Source organism: Hippopotamus amphibius, chromosome 8, assembly GCF_030028045.1.
Source record: "Hippopotamus amphibius kiboko isolate mHipAmp2 chromosome 8, mHipAmp2.hap2, whole genome shotgun sequence".
NCBI classification, from domain to species: Eukaryota; Metazoa; Chordata; class Mammalia; order Artiodactyla; family Hippopotamidae; genus Hippopotamus; species Hippopotamus amphibius.
In genome coordinates this window covers 104,597,512-104,623,127 of record NC_080193.1, presented here as the reverse complement: position 1 = coordinate 104,623,127, position 25,616 = coordinate 104,597,512, and the positions used below count along the sequence as shown (strand labels likewise).

The 25,616-nt window shown below is 39.6% G+C and overlaps 1 protein-coding gene across 12 annotated transcripts in view; it reads left to right on the top strand.

Moving 5' to 3' along the window:
• The window catches only part of MAIP1 (matrix AAA peptidase interacting protein 1), a 72,807-nt gene that overhangs the window by 36,725 nt on the left and 10,466 nt on the right, over positions 1–25,616 (top strand). For 2 of the 12 annotated variants that reach the window (XR_009055092.1, XR_009055090.1), the window contains 2 exons: positions 4,698–4,797; positions 10,195–11,276. The exons of 6 other annotated variants lie outside the window; for them this stretch is intronic. Coding sequence is in view for 3 of the 6 variants with exons in the window: in XM_057745565.1 (XP_057601548.1) it covers positions 10,195–10,268 (74 nt within the window). In the remaining 3 variants the exon portion in view is untranslated. Of the gene's footprint in view, positions 1–4,697; positions 4,798–10,194; positions 11,277–25,616 lie in introns of those variants that run through there. 4 more of the 12 variants (XM_057745565.1, XM_057745564.1, XR_009055091.1 and 1 more) reach the window with 3 other exon arrangements.

Here is a 25,616-nt window from a genome sequence, read left to right as displayed (position 1 = left end):
CCTGCTTCTAGACTTGCCAAGTCCTGGCAAAGCTGTTAATCTTTTGTAGATAGTAGATCAGCTATTCTACTTTTTTTGACACCTTCCTTTTCCATCTCTGCAGCACTGATCAAGGCCGTAAACTAACTGGCTGGCATTTTAAGAGAGCCCTTCTTTCTTCTATCTTAAATTATGTCTTTTGGAAGGTGGATGTATCTCACTTGGCTATAGAAGGTTTCTTTTTTAAAATTTGATCTGTCACACTCGGTAGGTATATTGTACTCCTCTGCTAGTATGGCATGCTCTATACTATGCCAAAGTGAGCCAAATGATATTTTCAAAGCCATGGAAACATTTGAACATCAGACTGTGTCATTCTTTGGGGTGGAAGAGACAATACTCAGAGTCATTGTTGGAAGTATGATGTGAAGTATCATTCAAAGTATTAAAGAAATTCTTCCCAGGCATGTTTCTATTCAAAGCAATAGACAGAGGGTTCCTGAGCTTCAAATGTTTCTTGGTATCACCTTTCGGTTCACTGCTGTTTTCCCTTACCTGAAGGGACACTATTCTGGATAGACACGTTATATCAAGTAGCCTTCCCCTCTGGCTAGAGCTAATTGATACAGCGGACAGCCAACATAACCTAAGCAAATCAAGTTCTGTCTGGAATCTCCAATTTTGAATGGAGACACAGTGAGATGGGATCCCTTGAAGCTGACTCGCGTCAAGGGCAACGCTCTAGAAGAAAGGTCCACAAAGCTCTGGTGTCGAGGTTTCCAACAGCCTTGACTGTTTTCTTCATCCTCGGATTTGGAGAGCTGCCTCAGCATCCTTTCAATAAATTACCTTTTTTACTTAACTTAGCCAGAGACTGTTTCTCTCACTGGCAACCAAAAAGAATGTTAACTAACATACAGACTATGGCAAAGAATACCAATGTAGTGAAATGTCTGCCCCATTTAATGACGGAGGAATGAAGACAGACAGCCTGCACAAAATGGGAAAGTATTCTCATCCTGGGCATCCTGGTGACCTTGACTTCCAAATTAAAAAGTAGGAAACATGATCTGACTCGTATGAGTATGCTTTGGGGAAAAGAACATAATCTATTTAAAAGCTGAATTGTCTAGAAATATGTTAGGTGTTTGGTTGCTTCATGTCTAAATGCACATATAAGACAAAGAAAAACATAAGGGGCCATGGAGAGGAGGAGACTAATACAGGATTTGACAAGGCCTTCTAAAATTAAAAACAAAGAAACAAAAAAAATCCCCACCCTCTTTGCTTCACCCTGGGATGCCCCTGCTTGTCCTGTGCTGTTTGTTTGTTTTAAATGCAGCAGAAAAGCTGCTTTGTCTACAGCTCTGGAGGTCACCCGCTCCAGCAGAGAAAGGACAGGAGTCTGAAGGAGACTCTTCGTCATGTATTGCTTGGAAGGGTGCCTTTTCAGGTGTGAAGGGCAGGTTGGTTTCCTAAACCTGATTATATGGAGTTGTCTCTAGGAGAACCCAGCTGCCCTGCCCCTGGTCTCCTGAAAGAGTTAAACATTCCTCCCAAGTCCTGACTCAAGACAACAGAGTTCCAATATGTACATGCAATGGCAGTATTTATGATTTGCCAAGGACTCCATTTGGCTTTGTAAGTTTAATGTTTTCAGTTCGATAGGTGATAACTCTGATTGGATTTATGCATCCAATAATCAACTGGGAAATATTTCTGATTCAATAAGATACATTATATGGCTGTATCCATTTCAGTAAGTAATATCTCTGGATTCCCTGTACCTACCAGGGAATTCATCAATTTTTTTTCAAGAGGGCTATATCAGATTTTTAGGACAGTATATTTATCTCAGAACAAAGACAAACTATTGCTGGTAAAATAAGCTGGCTAAGTTAATCTAGTTTGTAGTAAAGTAGTCATTTTGAGGTCGAATTCATGGATACTGTTGGTAAAATCTGAAGTGAAATGAAGATGTTCGTAGCTTTCGATCAAATGAAGGACGAACCAATAAGAGGAAATGCACTGTTCAACATCCCACTAGCATTCTGCCTACTCAGAGTTTATGTATTTTGGAGAAAACAGGCAGACATAGTAACAGCGTCAGTTAGGGGGATGTTGACTTTACAATCATTGGTAGGGGGAGAAATACTTTTAACCCCAAAGCTCCTTTACCACCCGACTTTGGTAGGCAACGTGGTAAGAGTCTGACTAGAATTCACAGCCTCTCCATTATCTGCAAACAGCTGTATCAAGGTTAGAACTGCCTCTTCTCTGAATGGAAACCTTCACTGCTGGATATCTGCAGAAGTGCCAATGACATTTTCAAAGAAATATGCAGATCGATTAAAGTTTTCAAAGTCTTTTTTAATCTTTTTCTACTTGGATATGTTAAAACTTGCCCGGTAGTGAGTCCATGCAAGAGTATCTGCTTTAGAGTTCTTCCTTGATTTTCTAAGAAAGACCCCTAAGACTCTAACATTTATCAAGCACTTATATGCCAGACACCTTTTAAGAGCTTTGCGTGTGAGTCATTTCATCCTCATAGTGGTCCCACCAAATGACTGCTATTATTATCATCCTCGTTTTACAGCTGAGAGGTTAACTAACTTGTCTAGGGCCTCATAAATAGTGGCAGAGCTGGGGATTGAACCCTGCATTTGGGGGCTGAGGACTGCACGCCTTTACTGCATGTTTTGCCCTCAAAACTATTATCGTGGATACACATGAAAATGTTCTGAATTTTCATGTGTGCTTGAATTTCATGGTAAGTATCTGTTATCAAGGCCTCAGGGGGAAGCAGACGTGCCAGGAACTTGAAGTTGAACAATAAGCCAGAGCCTGTTTCCTCTGAAGGTGCCCCACATCTGTGCTCCTGTTTTACTGACTCTGTCTTAGTAACAGTTTTGTGCCCTTCTATATTTCTTTTGGTCAAATAATATCTTTACTTTCCCCTCACAGTAAAATACATGGATCTTAAGTGTACAATTTAATGACTTTTGAGAAATATATGCACCTGTAAACCCAATCAAGACATAGAACGTTACCCTATGTTCTATGGGTACACCACATTTACCATCACCCTAGAAAATTCTGACCCTAGAAAATGGTCTTCAAAGCCTGCAACCACTCCCGTCAGACAAGCACTGCTCTGATTTCTATCTCCATATGTTAATTTTGCCTGTTATTGAACATACAGTATGTAATTCAAGAGTCTAACTTCTTTCACTCACCGAGGTCTTTTAGAGATTCATGCATGTTGCTGCCTGCATCAGTAGTTTCTTCATTTTTACTGCCAAGTAGCATTCCCTTGTGTGATTATGCCGTAACTGGTTTGCCCATCTATTTCCTGATGGACAGTTTGGTTGTTTCTGATTTTATGCTATAATAAATGACAATGCAATGAATATTCTTATTTAAATCTTTTTTCGATATGTGTTTTCATTTCTTTGGGGGTAAATATCTAGGCGTAGAATTGCTGGATCATAAGGTAGCTATATTGTGAACTTTATAAAAACTGCCAAATAGTTTTCCAAAGTGATTGTATCCTTTGACTCTTCCATCAACCATGTATGAAAGATCCAGTTGCTCCTCATAATCCCTACACTTGACCACCTCTTGAAAGAAAATAATTTTAAAATTCTTGGCCACTTCTTGTAATATCCTTAGTGTTATGGTCATACTTTTAAGTAGGTCAAGTTGACTAGAGGCCATATAAAAATAAGGTTCACCCACTGCTTTCCTAAACAGGTTTGAGATACAAACCAATAGTGAGGCAACTGCACTTCTGATGTCAGATTTGCTTACTTCTCTCTGAAATTCTGGCAGGAAAATGTAAGTTATCACCATCTTTAGAAGTCTTGAAAATTACCATAGTAGTTGAACAGTTTCTTATGTGTGGTTGCAAGAAGAAATTTACTTAAGCTGGGCTAATTAAAGAGAGCTTTATTGTAAGGATGCAAACACATCTCAAAGTGCCCAGTTTTAGCAAGCCTAGCCGAATTTTACAGAACCAGAGAGGCATCAGTAAAATTTTTGCTTTTGTTCTCACTTTCTTTCCCTGTTCTTCTGGCCCCATGGCCCTTGTCTCTGCTGCACCTGTTTCATGCCTTGTCTTTAGAAAAATATCTCATTACAAATGTCCCTAAAACAGCAGCTTCCATTTCTGATTACAAATGGCATTCTAGCCTGTACTTCCACAACAAGGGGAGAGAACGCAATGGTCTCAACTTTGGTGAGATTTTCAACCTTAGTCCAACAAGCTCATGTGGTCCAACAGGCAAGGACACATTGTTCTAATATTCCTTCCAGTCACAACCAGGCATCCTCTCTAAGAAGGGGAAGCAAGAAAATGAGCGGTGGGTAGAATGACAGTCATTTCCAATATAAAGTTTTACAAGCTGGTATCTAATTTCTTAATTGCTATTACCAAGTATCAATAGCCATCTTATCTCTAGCCTTATAATTTGGGACAGATTCATCAAAGAATAGATTACCCACATATTCCCACCTGCCAAGAAAATGTTATTGTGTATACACTTTGACTATAGTAATTTCTTCTAAATTATTATATTTATAGATGTTATAGAAAAATATATAAATAGCTTATATCCTTCAATAATAATTATATCTATCTTAATAAGTGCTCTTAGTAGCTCACAAAGGTGCTTGGTGAAGCCAGAAAGATACTAAACTATGTTTATTTTTCTTGCCAGTGCTAACGTGAAGTTTTGATAAAAATCCTGAAAATGATTGTTCTTGATGAAACCAGTTAAGAAAAGATGCCTCATATTTAATAAATATCTTCTCTTTCTGGTATGTGACATTAAAATCATTTACTTAAAGATTATCATTGAACTTTTTCCTTTAAGAATAAAATTCCTCACATTTCAAAATTAGAAAGTAGCTAAAGAGAGTTACTTCAATTCCTAAAAGCAAGACTTTAGTAGTTGCCTTTTAGTGTTAAAGGATTACCATAAGATTTTCATAAAATCTTTCTTCATTTCTCTCTCTCTCTCACACACACACACACACACACAGAGACAGAATCACAGATATCATAAAAATTTTTACTATTGACTCTTAACAAACGTATACATTTAAGGATTCTCAAGAGTTCCCTGGTGACCTAGTGGTTAGGATTCCAGGCTTTTACTGCTGCAGCCCGGGTTCAATCCCTGGTCAGGGAACTGAGATCCACAAGCTGTGCAGCACAGCAGAAAAAAAAGAGAGAGAATTCTCAATTTTCTGGCTGTGAATTACCCATTTGTGGCAACTGGCTAATCCCAGGCTTGTGTACCACTGCCAACCAGCATACCTGGGCCATTCTTCCCATTATAAATTAGTGTGTGGTCAGGGATAGCAAATGACTTTGAACATTAACCTGGGGAATATGCAATTAGAAAGAACTAGCTGCAAGAAGAGAAAGTAATTGATTGTGCTCCTGAATAAAGAGCAATGTGCTTTTCAATGATCTATTATTGGGATTACCTCCATCTTGGCCCCTCTCTGCTGATGCAGGTGACTGAGGAGTGGGGATGGGGAGAGCATCTCTGACAACAGTTCCTAAAGACAGGCAAATCCATTTTCCATGGCCTGCTTCTCTGTGTATCCTAAGTACTATAGAATCAGGAATTATATTTCCTTAAAAATATAGGTATCAACATTTTCTTAAATTTATAAAACTCATTTAATACTCTAAAAAAAGAAAGTTTCTCCCACAGGAGAAAATGTCATCCTAGTTGGTAGGACCCTTCCCAAGTTCCCAGATCTTAACTCTGCCTTGTGTAGAGTGGGATACTGTGCACAGAAGGAAAGGAGAGGAAAAGCAGATATGTTTGGATAGCCTCTGTAATTGCTCAGACTCTGGCTTTTCTTGGATTCTTGGTGAAAGAATTCACTTTGATCAAGTTCTTCAAAGCTTCCAATTATCTACAGGATAAGGATTATGGAGGCCAATTTACATTGATCATAATTTAGAGACTCTAAGTATTTAAATATAACACTATAGAATGAATGAGAATAATTAATATTAATATTACATATTTATAGCACCTCAGTATTCAGCGTGCTGTCATATACCTTACTGAATTCAATTTCCAAACACTTCTTTGTGATAGTCTAGGAACATAAGGATAACAAGAAAATGTACTACTCTTTTAGCAATAGTAAGCAGGCACTTGGGCCTGTTTCACGAATACTCCATTCTTCTCAGGCCAGTCCTGCACCGTTGCCTGTCTCATCTTCCAAAAGATCACCTTTCATCACTCTTCTGCTCCTCTTCACCTTTCCCGGAGGGTAAAATCTAGACTTCTTTACCTGCCATTCAACCTGCTCTATCTTTCTAATCTTACTTCTCCCTCAGCCCCCTTTTCCACTGACCCTGGGTTTTAGTGGAGGTGGCCTTGCTATTGCACAGTTATGAGTACTGTTGGGTAATTCCTTTTTACCAAAAATTTCTCCCTCCCTTTTCAACCCCCTGAATCAATTCAAATCCCGACATTCCTAATAGCTTTAGATTAATATGTTTTGATAGTATTCGGAGGCTCGTAAGTAGGTATTCCCAAGGCTTTTAATAGTTTATAGCTCTTATCATCATAAAATAATTCTTTTTCTTTCATTTAATACTCTTCAACTTGAATTTTAGTTTGTTCAGTAATAATATTGCCATTTCTGCTTTGTTTGTTTGTCTTGTTTTGGTGTAATTTTCCTAGCTTTTTGTCCTCAAAAATTTAAGTAATTTTGTGTGAAGATATTCTTTCCTCTCTTGCTTTTACCTTCTCTCCCCTGCACCCCTCCCACCCCCGACTTAATACAGCTTAAGACACAAGACTCTCTCTTAATTGAGGAATTTAATCCATTCACATTTATTGAGATAACTTTATGCTTGATTGCTGGATTAAATCAGTTAATACTTGTAAAGCCCTTAGACAAGTCCCTAGGACAAGGCAAGTGCTTCATGTGCTTGTTCAATCAATCAAATCCATCCCATTCTTGCCCTCTTGGGTTGTATTTTCTATTTGAATGGCTTCTTGTCTTTGTTTGGTTTTACATGCTTTTTGGTTTTGTTTTATTTTGTTTTCGCCTGTATTGTTTTGGGTCCTTGTTTTTCACTTTTGCTAATAAAGTTTTCTTTTTTTTTCTTATGGTATTTGAAAGTTCTAAGTCTTATTGTTACTGTCTCAATATTCTTAGGCTTTTAATAATTATATTTAGACACATTCTCTCTTGAAATTGATATTTAATCTGTATCTAAAATCTTACTTTCCTCAAAACAAGGTAAATCTTTGGCTTAATTTCCATATCCCTTTCCCAGGTTTTGTTCACATTACTCTGAATTTTAAATTCTAATTATTATGAATTATTTTATATTATACTTATCTTTTCTTAAAAATTATAGTGTTTTATAGCCATATTATCAACAATTATTTTTAAATTAAAATTCCTATTAGTATCTATTTTTTTTGTTGAATTGTATTTCATTTTTTAAATCAATTTTTCACTTTGCCCTACCTTCTAATAACTGTTCTGGAAGAATTCTTAAGTGGTAAACTGAGACCTTGAATGTCCAAACTTTCCCTCCCTCCATGGATATGTGAACGATAGTTTTGCTGAAGATTGAATTCTAGGCTCAAAATAATTTCCTTTAAAACTTTGAAGGCATCATTTCATTGTTTTCTAGCATCTTATACTGTAGAGAATATGTAAATATGTTCCTGCTCTTTTGTAGGTAACCTGCTTTTTCTCTCTTGTGGTTTTTCAGGATTCTCTTTTAATCTCAGAGTTCAGAAAATTCATCATGCTGTGTCTAGGTTGTTTCTTTTAAAATGATTCCTGCTCAGCATTCAATGAATTATTTCAGAAATTTTACATAATTTTTTTCTTTTTAAAAATGTCTGATTTATTTATTTAAATGCAAACACAATATGTAATATATTTGTCTTGTTTTAAATTTTTTATTGTGTTAAAATGTACATAACATAAAATTTACCATTTTAACTATTTTTGGGTGCACAATCCAGAGGTCTTAAGTACATTCACATTGTGATGTAACCATCATCACCATCCATCTCCAGACCTTTCTCATCATCCCAAAATAAAGCTCTGGAACCATTCAACAATAACCTTCCATTCCCTGCTTCCTCTAGCCCCTGGTAGCCACCATTTTACTTTCTGGCTCTACAAATTTTACTACTCTAAGTACCTCATGTAAGTGGAATCATACCATATTTGTCCTTTTGTTTCTGGCTTGTTTCATTTAAGCATGTTTACAAGGTTTTTCCATGTTGTAGGTGTGTCAGAATTTATTCCTTTTTAAGGCTGAGTAATATTCTATCATATGGATATACCACATTTTGTTTATTCATTAATCCATTGATGGACATTTGGGTTATTTCCATCTTTTTTGCTATTGGAATGCCGCTGTGAATATTGGTGTGCAAATATCCGTTGGAGTCCTTGCCTTCAATTCTTTTAGATATATACCTAAAAGAGGAATCTTTGGGTCATATGATAATTCTGTGTTTAATTTATTTGAGGAACCACCATACTGTTTTCCACAGCAGCTGTATCAGTTACATTTCCACTAGCAGTTCATGAGAGTTCCAGTTTCTCCACATCCTTGCCAACATTTGTTGTTTTCTGTTTTGTTTTGTTTTGTTTTTTATAATAGCTATCCTAATTGGTGTGAAGTGGTATCTCATTGTGGTTTTCATTTGCGTTTCCCTAATGATTAGTGATGTTGAGCATTTTTTCATGAGCTTACATAATTGCTCTTTTGGTTATTCTCTCTTGGTCTTTCTCCCCTTCTAGAACTCCAATTAGATGAATGTTGGATCTCCTGTAACTCTTTCTTGTCTCTTAATTTTGTACCTATTTTTATCTTGTTATTCTTTACTGCACACTCAGAGATTTCCTTGGCCAGCTATTTTAATTTACTAACTTTATCTTCTGCTATGTAAATTCTGTTATTCGGGCCATCTGTTGTTTATTCTGGTGATCATATTTTTAATTTCCAAGGATTCTGATAGATTCTTTTTCACAGCCATCTGTTCTTCTTTTGGATGTGACATGCTCTTGACTCTCTTTGCTTTCTTCTATTAACTCTGTTTCTTAGGAATTAGTTCTTCCACTCTCTGAGTTTGCTCCTTTTCTTTCATGTTATTCATTTCCTTCAAATGATTGGTGAGTTTTGGCTGTATATTCATATTTAAAAATGACCTGGATTGGTAGCTGGAGTGTATTTCCCCAGCCCAAATGAAAATCCCTGATTCTCTGGTAGTGACAGTTTCTGAATAGAGCAACATTTCTTTTGATAATTGATAAGAGAAGCAGAGGGAAAGATGTACAAATTGTTTCTTTTTCCATTGGGGATTGCATAATGATCATATATTACCTAGGGTGCTCCCTGTTTTTCCCAACAAGAACCTTGGGAAAGCTCTGTGTCAGATTTTTCATTTATTTGGCCAGTGGAAGACTGTATACTAGGACAGACAATGGAGCCTGCAACTCTGAGAGCAGGGGACTAGTGTGCTGTTCTGTAAGTCTTTAATTATTCACTCAGTCCATCACCCCATAGCAAGTTTCTTCTTTGAATTCCTACTGTCCTTGATCTTAGGATTCCAAGATTCTTCTGGAAAAACTAACTTTCTTCTCCCCTTCCTTCCTTTTTCTTTAAAAATTTTGTTTCTCTCTTTATTGTCTCTTTTTCTTTTTTCTGAGGGAGGGCACTCCTCTCTTTCAAATACATGGGGTTGCAGGTTCTTCAGCTTTGGGGGCATTTTCCATTTGCTTTATATCTTTCAGAAATTCTTTACTTGCCTGAAAATACCCCTCTTGGTTTTTCAGTGCTGCAGAAGGTTTGTTTTTCTTTTGATATTACTTATGAGATATTGATGGGATTTGGAAAGAAAGAGAGATAATATGTGGATTTAGGTAGAAAAATTTAATCTGAAGTTTTCAGCTTAAACTTCATTACTACATTTTAAAGTCATAGTCATGAATTCAATTCTTAGTTTTTCCCCCAAAATTCTTCCTTACCAATCTTCCTTCCCTTGTGGGCCAATCTTCTCTCCCTTGTAACAGAGAGAAAAATGTTGTTTAAAGTCCAAGCTAATTATAGCCATTTCTGCTCCCACTCCCAACTCTCAAGGATGGGTGGCAAGATTAATATCCCTGGGAAAAAATATTTATTCTGGTCTATTTCTCTTGTAGATTCCAATGAAGAAGTAGATGAGCCATTGTCTAACAGCTTGGAATGTGCCAAGAGAGGACTGGGGCTGAACTAAGGAGAGCTGAATTGCTTTGCATAATAACATGGGACAAATTACTGGCAAGGAATGAGAGAAGGAGAGGGCTAAAATACACAGCAGGATGCTGGGGCCTTAATTGTTGGAAATATCCAAAGAACTTTTAAAAATATAGAAATCAAATACTTTTTAACCTATTGGCTCTTCTGTGATGTAAGTCTTCTTTTCTTCAAAATTTGAGTGAAGTTTGCTATACTCAAATAAGTCTTTTTTTTTTGAAGTGTGAATGTTGTTGGTTTGGTACAGAGCAGAGAAAGGAAGCAATTGTAGGGCAAAAATAAAAGTGAAAATAAGATTCCAGGGGTAGTAGATACTAAGATTCAAAAGTGACCTTGAGTAAACAAGCATCAGGATTCTTCATGAAACTTTGGGAAGGAAAGGAATGTGGAGTTTCCGCTGACATCATGGGCTACATATTTGTTATTTGAACTTTCACTTAATTGTGTGTGCATATGCTCATTGTAAACTCCTTAGATGTAGCAGTTGTACCTTTTGTTGTGTGTATCTATCTTTTTACTGCCCATTAGTCTAGCTCTGAAATGTGCACATAATATACTTTCATTAGGGACTTCCCTGGCAGTCCAGTGGTTAAGATTCTGTGCTTCCACTGTGAGGTGCATGGGTTTGATCCTTGTTCGGGAATATAAGATCCTGCATGCTGTGTGGTGCAGCCAAAAAAAAGGAAAAATGCTTTCGTTAAATAGGGATTTAAATCACTCAACATACTGAGTTTCCACTGATCCATTTCTACCCCGACTTCTTTGTGAAAAAATTTTAAAAGGACCCATTCTTGTGTTGGTATAAGAGGTAAGACTTAAAGGAAGATTGACCCATTTGAGGATTAAATCCATAACAAATCTACCCTACAACCAGATACTGAGGCATTGAAAATGCTTCATTTTGATGAAATGAGAAAGCATATACACAAACAGAAATGATGCAATAGAAAGCATAACAAATGAATTAAAATATGATTTACCACTTTCATTTGATAACCATTGATTTTCTAATTCATATAAGGTAATAAAATATCTCTAGAAATGAATACCTCCTTTTGTTTTGTTTTGTTTTGCCTGCTCAGAATCCTTTTCCTTTCGTAGGGTAAACCGTCATTTGATTTTCCTTTGAGAAACCACCCCCAACCTGTTGAAAATTGGGTGGGTGTTCAGTCAATGTGTCCCCCCTTCACTTGGCCAAAGCTCAAGTTGTGTCAGACTCTTCCTGGAATGTGAATGTTAGGCCAGTGACTGAAGTATTAGAGCTAATTCATTCCTACTATGCTGCCCTCAATAGAGTATCAACTTGTTCCTGCTGACAAGTTTAACAGCGATGCTCAAATTATTGTTCTTTCTGAATCTGGGTTCCTTAAGCTTTTTTCGGGGTGGGGGGTGGGGGGGAGCTCTGAGCTACTCAAATCCAATCCAATAAATTACTTTTTGCAAAGTCAACCAGCTTCTCTTTCTGTTGCCTGTAACCGAAGAACTCTGATACAGCTCCAATACAAATGGTCTGTACTTAGAGTTTCTATAATTATTTGATAAATTAACAACAAAAACTTGGATGGCAACATTTGGTCAAATAAAAATTAGCTTCCTCAAACAATAACACTGACTAAGTGACCAGTTACCGAGGTGTTCCATCAAAAAGGACAAAGTATTTTCCTAAGCTTCATGAGGGGAACAAAAGGGGAGGGATAGTTACATTTCTTACTTTTAGGGCATGTGAATTGAAGAAGGAAGGACGTACACAAATCAAAACTTGTATAGTTCCTCCTCTGTTTTTGTTCCATTAATGACATGTTCTTTTGTTATATAAGGCCGTACAGATGTGCCTTGACACCTGAGGGAAATTGAGAGGGCCTCCAATGGCCTACCTATACGTTCCCTTCCCTTCACTGCTCCCATGGATAAGCTCTTCTAGCCTTATCAGGGAACCAGGCACAAAGCCTGCTCATCCCTGAGTAGCAGGCTTTAGTTCCCTGTTCACCCATGGAATTATTCAAAGAAGCCAATCACATCCTCTCATGGAAATCAGGGGGCAGCTCATCCTTTTGATACTACAACTGCCGTCTCCCACAGCCTCCAATTTTTCACTCTGTTCCCAAGTCTGCACATAACGATGTGTGGCATGTGGTGTCCTCCTCTCCCAGGCTGTGAGTATACATGACTAATAAACTGCTGTGCAGTTGGTGTGCAGTAGGTGTCACGAATTTGGCTCTCTCCATAACTCTAGGATAGAAATCACCTCATTTTTCACCAATGGGGTGAATAGGCGATTAAATACCTACCTGTAGAGAAGATAAAGGCTTTCTTCCTCAAGCCAATAGATGTGCACTTGGGAATGAGACAAGGACAGGATTTAGCCTCTTTCTTGTGCATCCTTTCCTTCATTTAGAAAGTAATGCTAGGGACTTCCCTGGTGGCACGGTGGTTAAGAATCTGCCTGCCAATGCAGGGGACACGGGTTCAAGCCTTGGTTTGGGAAGATCCCACATGCTGTGGAGCAATTAAGCCTGTGCACCACAACTACTGAGCCTGTACTCTAGAGCCTGCGAACCACGACTCCTGAAGCCCTCATGCCACAACTACTGAAGCCCACACGCCTAGAGCCCATGCTCCACAGCAAGAGAAGCCACTGCAATGAGAAGCCTGAGCACTGCAACAAAGAGTAGCCCCCACCCCACTAGTGGCAACTAGCAGAAGCCCACATGCAGCAACAAAGACCCGATGCAGCCAAAAATAAACAAATTAATGAAAAAAATAAAGTAATGCTAAGGATTAGAGCAAAACCTCCAATAAAAGATGCAAAAGCTAAAAGCTCTCACTTCTGGCAGAGAGCCAGGAAAACCTCACTTGTAACAGGGTGATGAGAAGGCCAGGACCATCTCCTGCTTGGCTGTTATTAGAAGGCCAGCTGGCAGCCAGGATCACGGTGGCCTATCCCACCTCACCAGGAGATCTTGCTGGGCTTTGGGGCCCCAACTATCATTGTAATAAGAAATGTACCTTTCATGTAGCCTGCACATGTCCACCTCTCAGGTAAGGATGTGAGGATTTGAAATCTGGGCCACCTTTCTGTTGACCATGACTAGCACGTGCCATTTTCAGCCACAACAAACAAGCGACTATCAAGGCATTTGCTTGGCTGATTCTTCTTTACCATCACTTTCACTACCTTTCCCCACTCAAGGCCAAGCCAATCTTCCTTTATGTCCTGACTACTAAGATCCACATGAGATATCAGCTCCCTTTCTGCTTCCCTTTAAGTATTGTTTTAATTTTAATATGGAATTCGTGTCAAAGATATTTATTTTGTAGTTCATTTACTTTATCTTGTAGTGGCTCAAGAAATGGAAGTTGGAGTCCGGAAGATCTGTGCTTGGTCTCTGATTAAACTGGGTAGGCTCTGGTTGTTGGTTTCCACTTATGTAAAACAGAGATAATACACTTCCCTGGGTAGGTTGCTGAGAGTATTTAATGAAGTCATGTATGTCAATCCCTGGGACAGTGCCTGGTGCATAACAAATCCTCAGCTCACATTCATACCCACTCCTGTCTATTCCTTTAATCTGTAAATGGGTTCCTTACCCATCAAAGTTTACTGAGTATAGACAGAGGCAAGAAGACTGGCATGTAAGACCCAAAGGAATACATGAAAGCATACGGACAGTTTTGGGGGGATGTGTTCTACTGTCTCCAAAAAGTATCAATAAAGTTAATTACAGCATAAAAGAATGGGTAGTGAGTAGGGCTGGTTCTGTGCGGGTGTGAATATCTTTTACAGATAGAAGGAAAAAAGTGAGCTTGCTCTAACTATGTCTTTTTAGGCAGGCTTGTTGGCAGTCACAGTGATTCTGGTTCCAGCCTTCTTGTAGAGTCCCAGAGCCTCTCCACAACCTCATTGCCCTCCTTTAGAGTTCCCACTCCCATTCTCTTTTTTTGTTTGAAGCACTTCTCAGTTTGTTATCAAGTTATAAGGATTTGAAGAACTCATTGACATTGGAGTTGGTAACTGATAACGCCTTAACATGTAATCCCTTCTAAGGGGATTGGCGATTAATAAGGGACTATGCCAAAAAAAATGGCTTTCTAATGATAAAATTTAAGAGTAAAAAGCTTAGAACTTGAACTCTGGCAATTAGACATGCCCAGATTTGAACCCTAGATTCATCACTTAATAGCTATGAGATTGTAGGCAAGTTACTTATCCTCTCTAAGTCTCAGTTTCCTTAACTCTAAAGTAGGGATAATAATACCTACCTCATGGGAGTATCATGAAGATTCAAGGAAATAACCCCTATGAAGAATTTAGCCCTATGCTGACACTTGATAAATGGTAGCTTTTATTGTCCTTATTGTTTTTATTTTATTTTATTTTTATAAATTTATTTATTTATTTACTTATTGGCTGTGTTGGGTCTTCGTTGCTACATGTGGGCTTTCTCTAGTTGCAGCAAGCAGGGGCTACTCTTAGTTGTGGTGCACGGGCTCCTCATTGCCCTGGCTTCTCTTGTTGCTGAGCACGGGCTCTAGGTGCGTGGGCTTCAGTAGTTGTGGCTCATGGGCTTAGTTGCTCCGTGGCATGTGGGATCTTCCTGGAGCAGAGATCAAACCCGTGTCCCCTGCATTGGCAGGCAGATTCTTAACCACTGCACCACCTAGGAAGCCCGTCATCATTGTTTTTATTATGTGAAATCCCATTTCATTGGAAATGATCAATTCTGTTCATGTGTAAGTCCAACCCAGAATCCGGGAAAGGTGGATATTGATTTAATTCACTTAATCTGAATTAGTTGTTGAAAGTGGAATATTCAGGTCATTTGGAACCCTGTTCACCCTGAGCTGAATTCATAGCTCTCACAACAGAGCAAAGCACTTCTTGTCTTTGCCAGGCAGACTGTAGAAGCTTAACGTTTCACTGCTGATGAGTTTAATTCCAAGATAAAATATTGTACCTGTTTAGCATATTGTTAAATTAGACCCACTCCCTATCTTCTGAAATGCACATTTTGGGATTGATGGATTTAGAATATTTTTTTCTTAGGTTTTGTTGACCATAGGTTTAAGTCTTTAAGTCTTTTCATCCTCTCTTACATGGAAAAGCACTGACAAAAATGTAATCAGTGAGTGGCCCATTTGTATGAAATGAAATGGTCAAAGGAAGCTATAATGAAGCTTAGGGTTTGGTGGTTCTTGGTTTCCAGTTTTGCTTTTTAAAGTTGTAGCCAGTTGGAGGTTGGGAATGCTCAATCTGCCCTTTGTGAATGAACAGATAAACGACTTGGCCTTCCATTCAGCCAGGCCTTGATCTCTTGAGTTAAAAAAAAGAGTGTAATTCCTTCTTTGGAGCAACAATTTTCAGGGACAGCTGTTTTCCAGCTTAGGGGGAGGAGGAATTTCTGGCTGCTAGCTAGCTTCTGCTGAAGGGTTTGCAGACTTCCTGCTCTTCCGCAGGTGGTGCTAATGCATTCTGCATTGTCTGCGGTAGCTGGACTTCTCTCTTCATTAAGAGAAAAGGGATAGTGATCAATTTTCAAAATCACGAACATCTAAATGTGTGCAGAATTTGCGTATTTTAGATATAAGTACCTAAAAGAAGATGAAAAATCTCAGAGGTAGCAGATAACATTATGTTTCAAGGTACGGAGAAAACCTCCCTTCTAAAAGGGCTGCCTTAAAGAATAAACAAGGCCTTAATGAGAAAGAATTCCAACTTCAAAGTTTACATTCAGAGTAATCTGATGGATCGTTTTGATAATTCCAGTTCTCTATCTCTAACATGAGTACAGTAGTCCAGACCAGACTCACAGACTAGTTGTGAGAACAGTATGAGATACATGATTTCACCCTATTATGTTTTTTAATTAATTAATTAATTAATTAAATTTTTATTTATTGGCTGCATTGGGTCTTTGTTGCTGTGCGGGCTCTCTGTAGTTGCAGAGAGCAGGGGCTATTCTTCATTGCAGTGCGCAGATTTCTTGTTGAGGTGGCTTCTCTTGTTGCAGAGCATGGACTCTAGGTGCATGGGCTTCAGTAGTTGTGGGATGTGGGCTCAGTAGTTGTGGCTCACAGGCTCTAGAGCACCGGCTCAGTAGTTGTGGAGCATGGGCTTAATTGCTCCATGGCATGTGGGATCTTCCGGGACCAGGGATTGAACCCATGTCCCCTGCATTGGTAGGCAGATTCTTAACCATTGTACCACCAGGGAAGCCCTCCTATTATGTTTTCAGTTTTGGAGTTTGAAAAAAATTCTGGGTATGTATCCTAGAGAAATTAAAACTTAACATTCATACAAAAATATATACATAAATCATAACAGCTTTATTTCTAATAGTCAAACTCTAAAATAATCCAAAGATCCTTCAATGAATGAATGGATAAACAAACTGTGGTACATCCATACCATGTTCTACTCATTAACAAAAAGGAATTGATACATACAATGGCTTGGATGGATCTCGAATGAATTATACTGAGTTTGAAAAGCCAATTCAAAAAGGTCACACACTCTATGATTCTTCCATTTATACGACAGTCTTGAAATGACAAAAAGCTTAGAGATGGAGAACAGATTAGTGGTTGCCAGGGGATAGTGATGGGCGGGGAGGGTGGTGTCTGTGGTCATAAAAGGGCAGTAGAAGGGATCCTTATGGTGATGGACCTCTTATCTATTTGGATAACGCAAGTGATTGATTACATGAATCTATACATGCAATATAAAATTGCATATTATTAAATACACAAACAAATAAGTGCATGTAGAACTTATGAAATATGGATAAGATCGTTGGATTATAACAATGTCAATAGTTTGATTGTGATATTGCACTATAGTTATGCAAGGTATTATCTGGGGGAACTGATAAAGGGTACGTGAGATCTCGCTATATTATTTCTTACAACTGCAAGTGAATCTACAATTATCTCAGTTTATTTAGTATATGTGCTGCTGAAGCGAGCACTATCTCAAACTTTAGAACATAATTTTTTTTTTAGTTTGTACGTTTTGACTGCCTTTATCCAATTCCCCCTCCCCCAACCCTCTGCCTCTGGTAACCACAAATCTGATCTCTAGATGAGTTTGTTTGTTTTTGAAGTACAATTGATCTGCAACATTGTATTAGCTCCTGTTACACAACACAGGATATTTCTATACATTTCAAAATGATCACAACAATAAGTCTAGTTACAATATGTCTCCGTGTATTTCATACCCATGTCTCATTTATTTTGCACCTGAAAATTTGTACCTCTTTTTTTTTTTTTAAACTCTTTATTGGAATATATTTGCTTTACACTCTTGTACCCGTCTCTGAGGTACACCAAAGTGAATCAGCTGTATCTACACACATATCCCCATATCCCCTCCCTCCTGCGACTACCCCCCACCCTCCCCATCCTGGCCCTCCAAGGCATCTCCCATGAAGTTGATCTCCTTTTGTTATACAGCAACTTCCCACTAGCTATCTATTTTACAGCTGGGAGTGTAAATATGTCTATGCTACTCTCTCACCTCGTCCCAACTTCCCCTTTGCCCCTCACCCCAGCCCCGTGTCCTCAAGTCCATTCTCTACTTCTGTATCTCCACTCTTGCCTGTCACTGGTTTCATCAGTACCATTTCTTCAGATTCCATATATGTGTTAGCATACAGTATTTGTTTTTCTCTTTCTGACTTACTTCACTCTGTATGACAGACTCTAGGTCTATCCACCTCATGACATATAGTTCAATTTCATTCCTTTTTATGGCTAATATTCCATTGTGTATATGTGCCACTTCTTCTTTATCCATTCATCTGTTGATGGACTGGAAAAAAGGGAACTCTCCTGCACTGTTGGTAGGATTGTAAGCTGGTACAGCCATGATGGAAAACAGTTTGGAGGTTCCTTAAAAAACTAAAAATAGAACTACCATATGACCCAGTAATCCCACTACTGGGCATATACCCAGAGAAAACCATGATCCAAAAAGAAACAAGTAGCATAATGTTCATTGCAGCACTATTTACAATAGCCAAGTTTGTACCTCTTAATCTCCTTCCCCTTCCCCCATTATTTTTTTTAAAAATACAGAGAATTAAAAAAAAAAAAATCTCTTCCGTGACTGGCCAGTAAGATATTAGTCGCACCTCTTAGGTCAGTTGAATTTCTTGGTACTCTTTTTCTGTATTTCTGTACTTTATCCATGCCTGTGTTTGGAGCAGAGTGAGTTTGCAAAGCTGAATTCACGCTCCCATATGAACCCAGCAGACTTCGCTTCAATGAACTATGGAAGCGTTAGAAGGCTGCACTCAGAGTCAGTGCTGGGCAGCAACTCATCCAGACAGTCCTCCCACGGGGCTAACGTCTTCATGGTGATTTGAAGTGTTCACAACATTATTCACGTCTTTACTACAGTTTTATTAAGTTATACAAGAAATTCATCTTCTCTATGGAAAAGTCAAAAATTCAAAGAAGCAAAAGTAAAAATCAAAGAATCCAACTAATTTCTAATCTGATTTTGGAAAGTAAACTTGTCACCTGAGAATAAACCCCAGAATCATTTTGCTATTAAGTGAGACGTTTAGCAGAAAGTTTATCAAGCCAGAATATGAATTTTATTAAACAGGACTCAATTTACAATCAGCAATCATCTGGCTCTTCCTCTTTCTTCCTGCTCACTCTGAAAAGTGATGGAGAGTCAGAATTTCACACCTCCAAATGAAAATTTGCATCCACTGTTGTGAGATAACCAGAGGAACAGCAGAGTCCAACGTAAGCAATATGACAAAACCTCATAAATTGGGGCTTACTGTTTTGAAAAGTGTAAAATAAATCAGATAATTAAACTGATGAAATATGCAGAAAAGTAGTGCTTAAATGTTCTGTGCCTCGATGGTAAAAGACAGCTCTTAGACTTAATGAACATACTCATATGATGATAGCTCTATGAAGGAGTTGCATGTTTATACCCATAAAAAGAGGTGGAAGATAATTAAAGATTCAAATGAGATTATCATTCCTTAACAAGGTCCTAAGGCTGTAACATTAGGCCATTAGAAAAGAATCTGATGAGCAACTGTCAGGTTTCCAAAATAGTTACTAGTGTTTGTGTTAGAAGCAATCAAGCGTGTGTCCAAACCCCACTGCTGTTATGTGAGTGAGAGGGATGGAAACGGTACACAGGCTTGGCTGAAGAGCAATCAGCCTATGATAATGAAGCTGGGGTTAGCGCTAATGCTGGATATATTTGGAAACTTAAGCAGGTGCTTTGGGAAAGGCTTATCTGTGGTCAAATGCTGGTCTCCAAAGAAAGCAAAGAGATGCCTGGGCTCCCTGTTATCTGAATGGCTACTGGAGATGCTCCACTTGGTTCTGAAGGCACAAATGTCTGAGAATTATTACTGACTTTTTAATGCTCACCTAGGTCTTGAGGCCCAGATGTTGGGGATGTGGGCAGATACTTGGGACAGTTATGAGCTCTGTTTATCCGCATTACCTTAAGGTTGAGATGGACAGTCCTGATAATTATCTCCAGGCCCCTTGTTTCGGGGTCCCACTCCCTTCACTTTCTGTGAGGTCTTCAAAACGGAGAAGCACTTTCCAAGCAGGAGACCCTTGTCCACTCCCATCCTACCCTCCAGTTGCCTCGGAGGAAAGAAAGCTGGAGAGAACCAAAAAGAGGGAGTTTAACTCCACTTTGCTCCTCCTCTGAAATGTCTATTTCCTTAGCACAGAAGACCCCTATGTCTTCTTGAAAAGTGAATTTGGGCCAAAGGGAAGTTATGAATGGGCCCTAGAAGTCAAAGTATTTGATCAGGAGTATATGGTGGCGGGGAGGAGGGGGACATTCTCCTCCTACTCCCTTGTCTGTATCTCAACACCCTGGAGCAGGACATTGATGAGAGTCCCATGTGCATGGGGTCTTTCCTGTATGGGTCTAATGTGCCAATGGTTCATGCTAATCCTTGGCTCCCTTTTTTTCCCCTCTTTTGGATTTGCCTGACTTCAGATGGAATTCCTTCATGTAGCCTGATCTTCTATAGTTGCTTTAGACCGTCACTTGCTGGGAAGGTCTGAAGTTCTCCAGGTTTTTAGTCTTATTAGTGAATAAGTTCAAACTGGAGTGAGAGGCTGAGTGTCTCTGCAAATTAGCTTTGCCAGCATCATACTATTTTCCTCACTGACTCCTTGAATATAAATCGGTTAGAACAGATAAATGAGGAGGAGTGAGTGACGGGCCCCCTCCACTTCTAACAGTAAAGTAAAACAAGGGTATCAGTGAATCTTAAATGTGATAAACAATTCTTGAAAGAGAAAGGAGGGGGCAACTCAGTTACTGAGAGGAAAGAAATATGACTGGAGGGACTTCCGTGGCGGTCCAGGGGTTGGGACTTCACCTTCCAGTGTGGGGGTGGGGTGCAGGTTTAATCCCTGGTCAGGGAGCTGGTATCCCATATGCCTCACAGCCAAAAGACCAAGACGTGAAATGGAAGCAATGTTGTAACAAATTCAATAAAGACTTTAAAAAAAAAATCCACATTAAAAAAAAAAAAAAACCTTAAAAAAAAGAAATATGACTGAAAAAAAGAGAAAAGAACATACATAACATATATAACATACATGTTCTTTTCTCTTTATATATGTTACATACATGTATGTGTGTATATATGTACATATATATTTATATATGTATATATATGCTAGCGTGCTAGCAACATTTCAAGGGTATATGTAGGTGGAATGCCAAGTTTGGGCATATTTGGGAAAATATTGGATGGGCCACCCAGAGTCTATTTAAATGAGTCTGAGCAACTTCCTGAGAGAAAATGAACTCATTCTAGAAAAAGGCATCAGGCTCATACTTTGAACTAGAATGTTACTAATTCTCAAATATGGAGGAGAAGGGCAATTCTGCGAGTAGCAGAGTGTTTGTGCCTTGGATCTGTCTCCTGATCCAGACGTCTGCTAGAAGCATGTCTGAGTCTGCTGTACTGCCTGTGTGATAGTTTATTTTGAAACAGTTCAAACACTGTGATTTGTGTGTGTTAATTAATTTTAACCTACATCTAAGTGTTAGTATAATCTTTGGTTAGCATTGGAAATTCCCCAATCTTCAATCCACACTCCAAAAACAGCTAAGAAAGTATTTCAAATATCCTTATGAAAATCTAGCCAAGCACCGATCTTGAACTACTAATTCCACCACCGAAAAATTATTTCTAACATCCTTTATGCTAATGAATCCAGTCACATTGCTCTGATGTTCCTCTAAGAGAATCTCACACTAAAAGGAGAAAGAGACGTTTTCCCTCACTTCCCAACAGCAACCTGGGGGTCAAGTTCCCCTTGAATCAACATTAGAAGCCTGCGATTTGCTGGGGGAGGCAGCAGAGCCTGTTGGATGAGTAGTCTGGCCAAAGTGATGTCCAGCTAAGGCAGTAACATCAGAAGAGGGGATAGGAACTGTAGAGTTATGAGGAAGTGTTGGCAGGTCCAGCAGGTTCAGGAGAGACTGATGAAAACGGCAGCACCCAGGAGAGGGAGGATGGAGCAAGAAGAGAGGACAAAAATATCAGAAATCACTAATGAGTCACCTCTGAGAACTCCCAGAAATACTTGGTGGAGAGTTTGTTGGGATTTGAGGGTCAGAACATGCAATTGCAGAGCGCATATGTATAATTGCATCGGAATGGGCAGTTAGACATGAAGATACTCAATTACCATAGAAATCTGCAAAGGATCTCATAAAGCGTACTTTCAGTTCTGCACTTGGCGCAGTCAGAAACAATTGACTTGACCTCTTAGGAAGAACAGAGGTACCTGGTAGAGCTAAATTTTCATAGATGCATCTGGTTCCCAGGAGGGCACAGAGTTAATACAACTGAAAAGGTACACAGCTGTGACTCCAGGCATCTTGTGAATGACCAGGCCTGGCTTGGGGTTCCTGCCTAAGTTCAAAGCAGTGATTTTCATCTGGGAAGCAGGTTGGGGTGGAAGGAAATATTCAGATGACCTGGAGAATCTTTTCAGAACACAAATTCCCTGGCCCAACTCTGGATCTATTACCAGAATTTCTGGTAACAGGATTGAGAACGAGTTTGGGAGCCCAGTGTGTCTTCAGAATTAGGAGGTAATTGGAAGATTGAGGAGTTCTAGGAGAGAGATGAGGAATATTTGCTCGTGTTACGAGATGGGTAGGGAGGAACAGATCTGAGATACAGAGACTGGGGTTCCAGAGGAGGTGGGAGGGAGAAGGGCAGGTGGCTTTAAAGGGAAGCTTGGGCTTCCTAGGTGGCACGGTGGTTAGGAATCTGCCTGCCAATGCAGGAGACATGGATTCGATCCCTGCTCCAGGAGGATCCCACGTGCCACGGAGCAACTGGGCCCATGTGCCACAACCAATGAGCCCATGTACTGCGACTGCTGAAGCCCACGTGCCTGGAGCCCATGCTCCACAGCAGGAGAGGCTGCTGCAGTGAGGAGCCTGCGCGCCACAACGAAGAGTGGCCCCTGCTCTCCGCAACTGGAGAAAGCCCGCATGCAGCAACGAAGACCCAACACAGCCAATAAATAAATAAATAAATAAATTTTTAAAAATTAAAATAAATAAATAAACAAATAAAGGGAACCTTAAAGGAGAGGCCCTCCATTCCCTGGAAGGAAAAAGGGATGAAAATGTGTGGATGTAGATGAGTCTGAAGCTGGAGGGAGCACAGACAGCCCCAGGGCGGCACTGAGGGTTGCCATTTGCTCCCCGGAGAGGACTCTACAGCATGGCCTGCTGAGGAGAGAGGAGAGGGAGGTTCTGAGAGGCGAAGCAATTTCTTTGAGCTTCTACAAGCGCGAGTAGCTGATCTGGGCTGCAAACTGAGGTCTGTCCAAAGTCCCTGTTCTTTCTCCGATTCACTGCCTTGTCTTTGTACAGTACAGTGTAACCAAACCCTGATATTATGCCTTTCTGTTAAGTACCCTCCTTGAAAAGTAATTTTTGTCACAATTAATGTGATGGATGCTCGAGACACAGCAGCTTTGTACATTAGACTAAATTGTTTCCACTTCTCCACAGTCATCTCTGCCTCCAAACCATGCTTCCCCAAGTCCCCAGTTAGTTAGGATCTGTAATCTTTGTCACTCAATGTGAAATTTAATTCCGGAGGAATCCCTCACTTTCTTGGTAACCATGTATGATTGCCCTACACTTTGGGTCTCCTCCCCCTCCCCCTCAATTATCTTTCTAAAAACAGCTCTCATGTTTTGTCTTCTGGGATTTTTGACTGCTGTTTGATTCTGAGAGAGCACAATAGGAAAACCAGATTTTCCATTCCTACCAACCTAAGCCTTCTCTAAACAAATCACAGAGCGCAGCCTCCCTTCCTCAGGGAAGCACGTGTTCATATCCCAGAGAACGCACTGGACTCTGAATGCTGAGTCCTTGTTGCCCAACTGAAGTCTCTCCCCACATGCCATCTGTGTGACAGTAACAGTACTTTCCCTGCTACAAGCTCATCGTAGAAACTCCATCCAAACACCCTAAAGAAAGAGCTCACAGATGTTCGGAAAAATACACAATAATCCTTGGCTGATTAATTTAATATCCTTTGGAGACGTTCTATAGATCACTAGGCTGCTGTTTTATTCTGGAAGCCATAACCTCCCCATTCTCATGCCTGTAATGTTTCATTTTGATTCATCTCAGGGCAAGGCAGATGATACCCAAACGTACGAACCAAGGGGCTGAAACATAGATCATTTCCTCCCTGATAAGAATATCAGTGCCTAGGAAGGAAGCCTTCAGCAGTAATGTTGAAATGACACATGAAAGGACAAATGATGTGGGGAATTTGTAAACCATTTCACATCTTGCCAAATAACTTTGTGTATTTGTGATGTTTTAAGGTGACAATTTTTAAATTTTTATGTTGCGTATCTTCTATGCTATTTGTCTAGAATAGAAACCTTACTTTAGCTTTCCATAAAATAAACAAAACAGAGATATATATCTAAAATCTGATGAAAACCATGCCAATTGTGTATATTTGTTTTGTTACCCCATCTAGTTAGTGTGTCTGTAACAGACTTGGGCAAACTTTTCTGGTAAAGGACAAAAGAATAAATATTTTGGGCTTTTCAGGCCATATAGTTTCTGTTGAAATTAGTCAGCTCTGTTATTGGTACATGAAAGCAGCCATTAGACAATACATAAATAAATGAACACGTCTGTGTTCCTATAAAACTTAGTTTACAACACAGGCAGTGGGCTGGATTTAATCTATCGGTTGCAGATTGCTGACCGCTAGAAGGTAAGCTGCATGAGGACAAGTGAGTCCTCTAACATACAAAGTTTGCTAATGACTCATGGAGAAAAATAGCTAACGTTATGGAGACCTAATTATGTGCTAGGCATTGTGCTAAGGACATATAAACATTGTTGAATGAGGTGGGTATTCCTGCCCCATTCTGTAGACTGAGAAATGAAGGTCAGAAAGCTTAAGGAACATACCCAAGATCACATGGCTAAGTAGTGGAGCCCCACGTCCTGCCTCTCCGCTGGCGAGGCTGTGGCACGGTGGGTGGGTGCGGTGAGTGCTCTATGGCGCTAAGCTGGGATTCGTCTCACTCAATTTATCAGATACTTGGGCTCGGGACCCCAGGAACTGTACCCTCAATTTCGTATAAAAGCTGAGATACTAAGCAGTCTTAGGGTAAGAACTGGGACTGCAGTCATCTGTGTTTTTCCTCCAGCTGTCCAGTGGAGTGGCTGGGTGTGTGTGTGCCCTGGAACCTGAGTTCCTGGGTACAGATTGAAGTCCTGCTCCTCACTGGCGTGACTGGGCAGGTTGGTTTCTGTCTCTGCGCTTCCGTGTCCTTGTCTGCTAAATAAGGATAGAGTTACTACTGCCCAGAAGGGTTGTTGTGTGAATTAAAGGAGTCAGTACATGTGAAATGCTTAACCAGTGCACGATGAGTGTTGCTATTTTAATACCAAATATAGATCATGGCACAAAGAGTCCGCTTACATATGTGACCGGCTAACAAGACTTGTGTTCAGTGGGCAGGCAAAGGAGGGAAGGAAGGAAAAGAAAAATGATATGAAAGATGAAGGAAGACAAAGAATAATAGCAACACAAGTGATATGAGGGTGGTAAGGGCTGAGGTTTTGAAAATTATATTTCATTTCATTCATGTAACGATAATATATGTGGATTGAAGAAAAAAATGAATATATCCGTAACCCCACTTACCCCTAGGTATATTTGGCATATTCCCTCCCAGGATTTATATCTGTCTCGTGAGTTCTAGGGATGCTTCATATGTTCTCCAGTCTGCATCCTGGTTGCTCTGC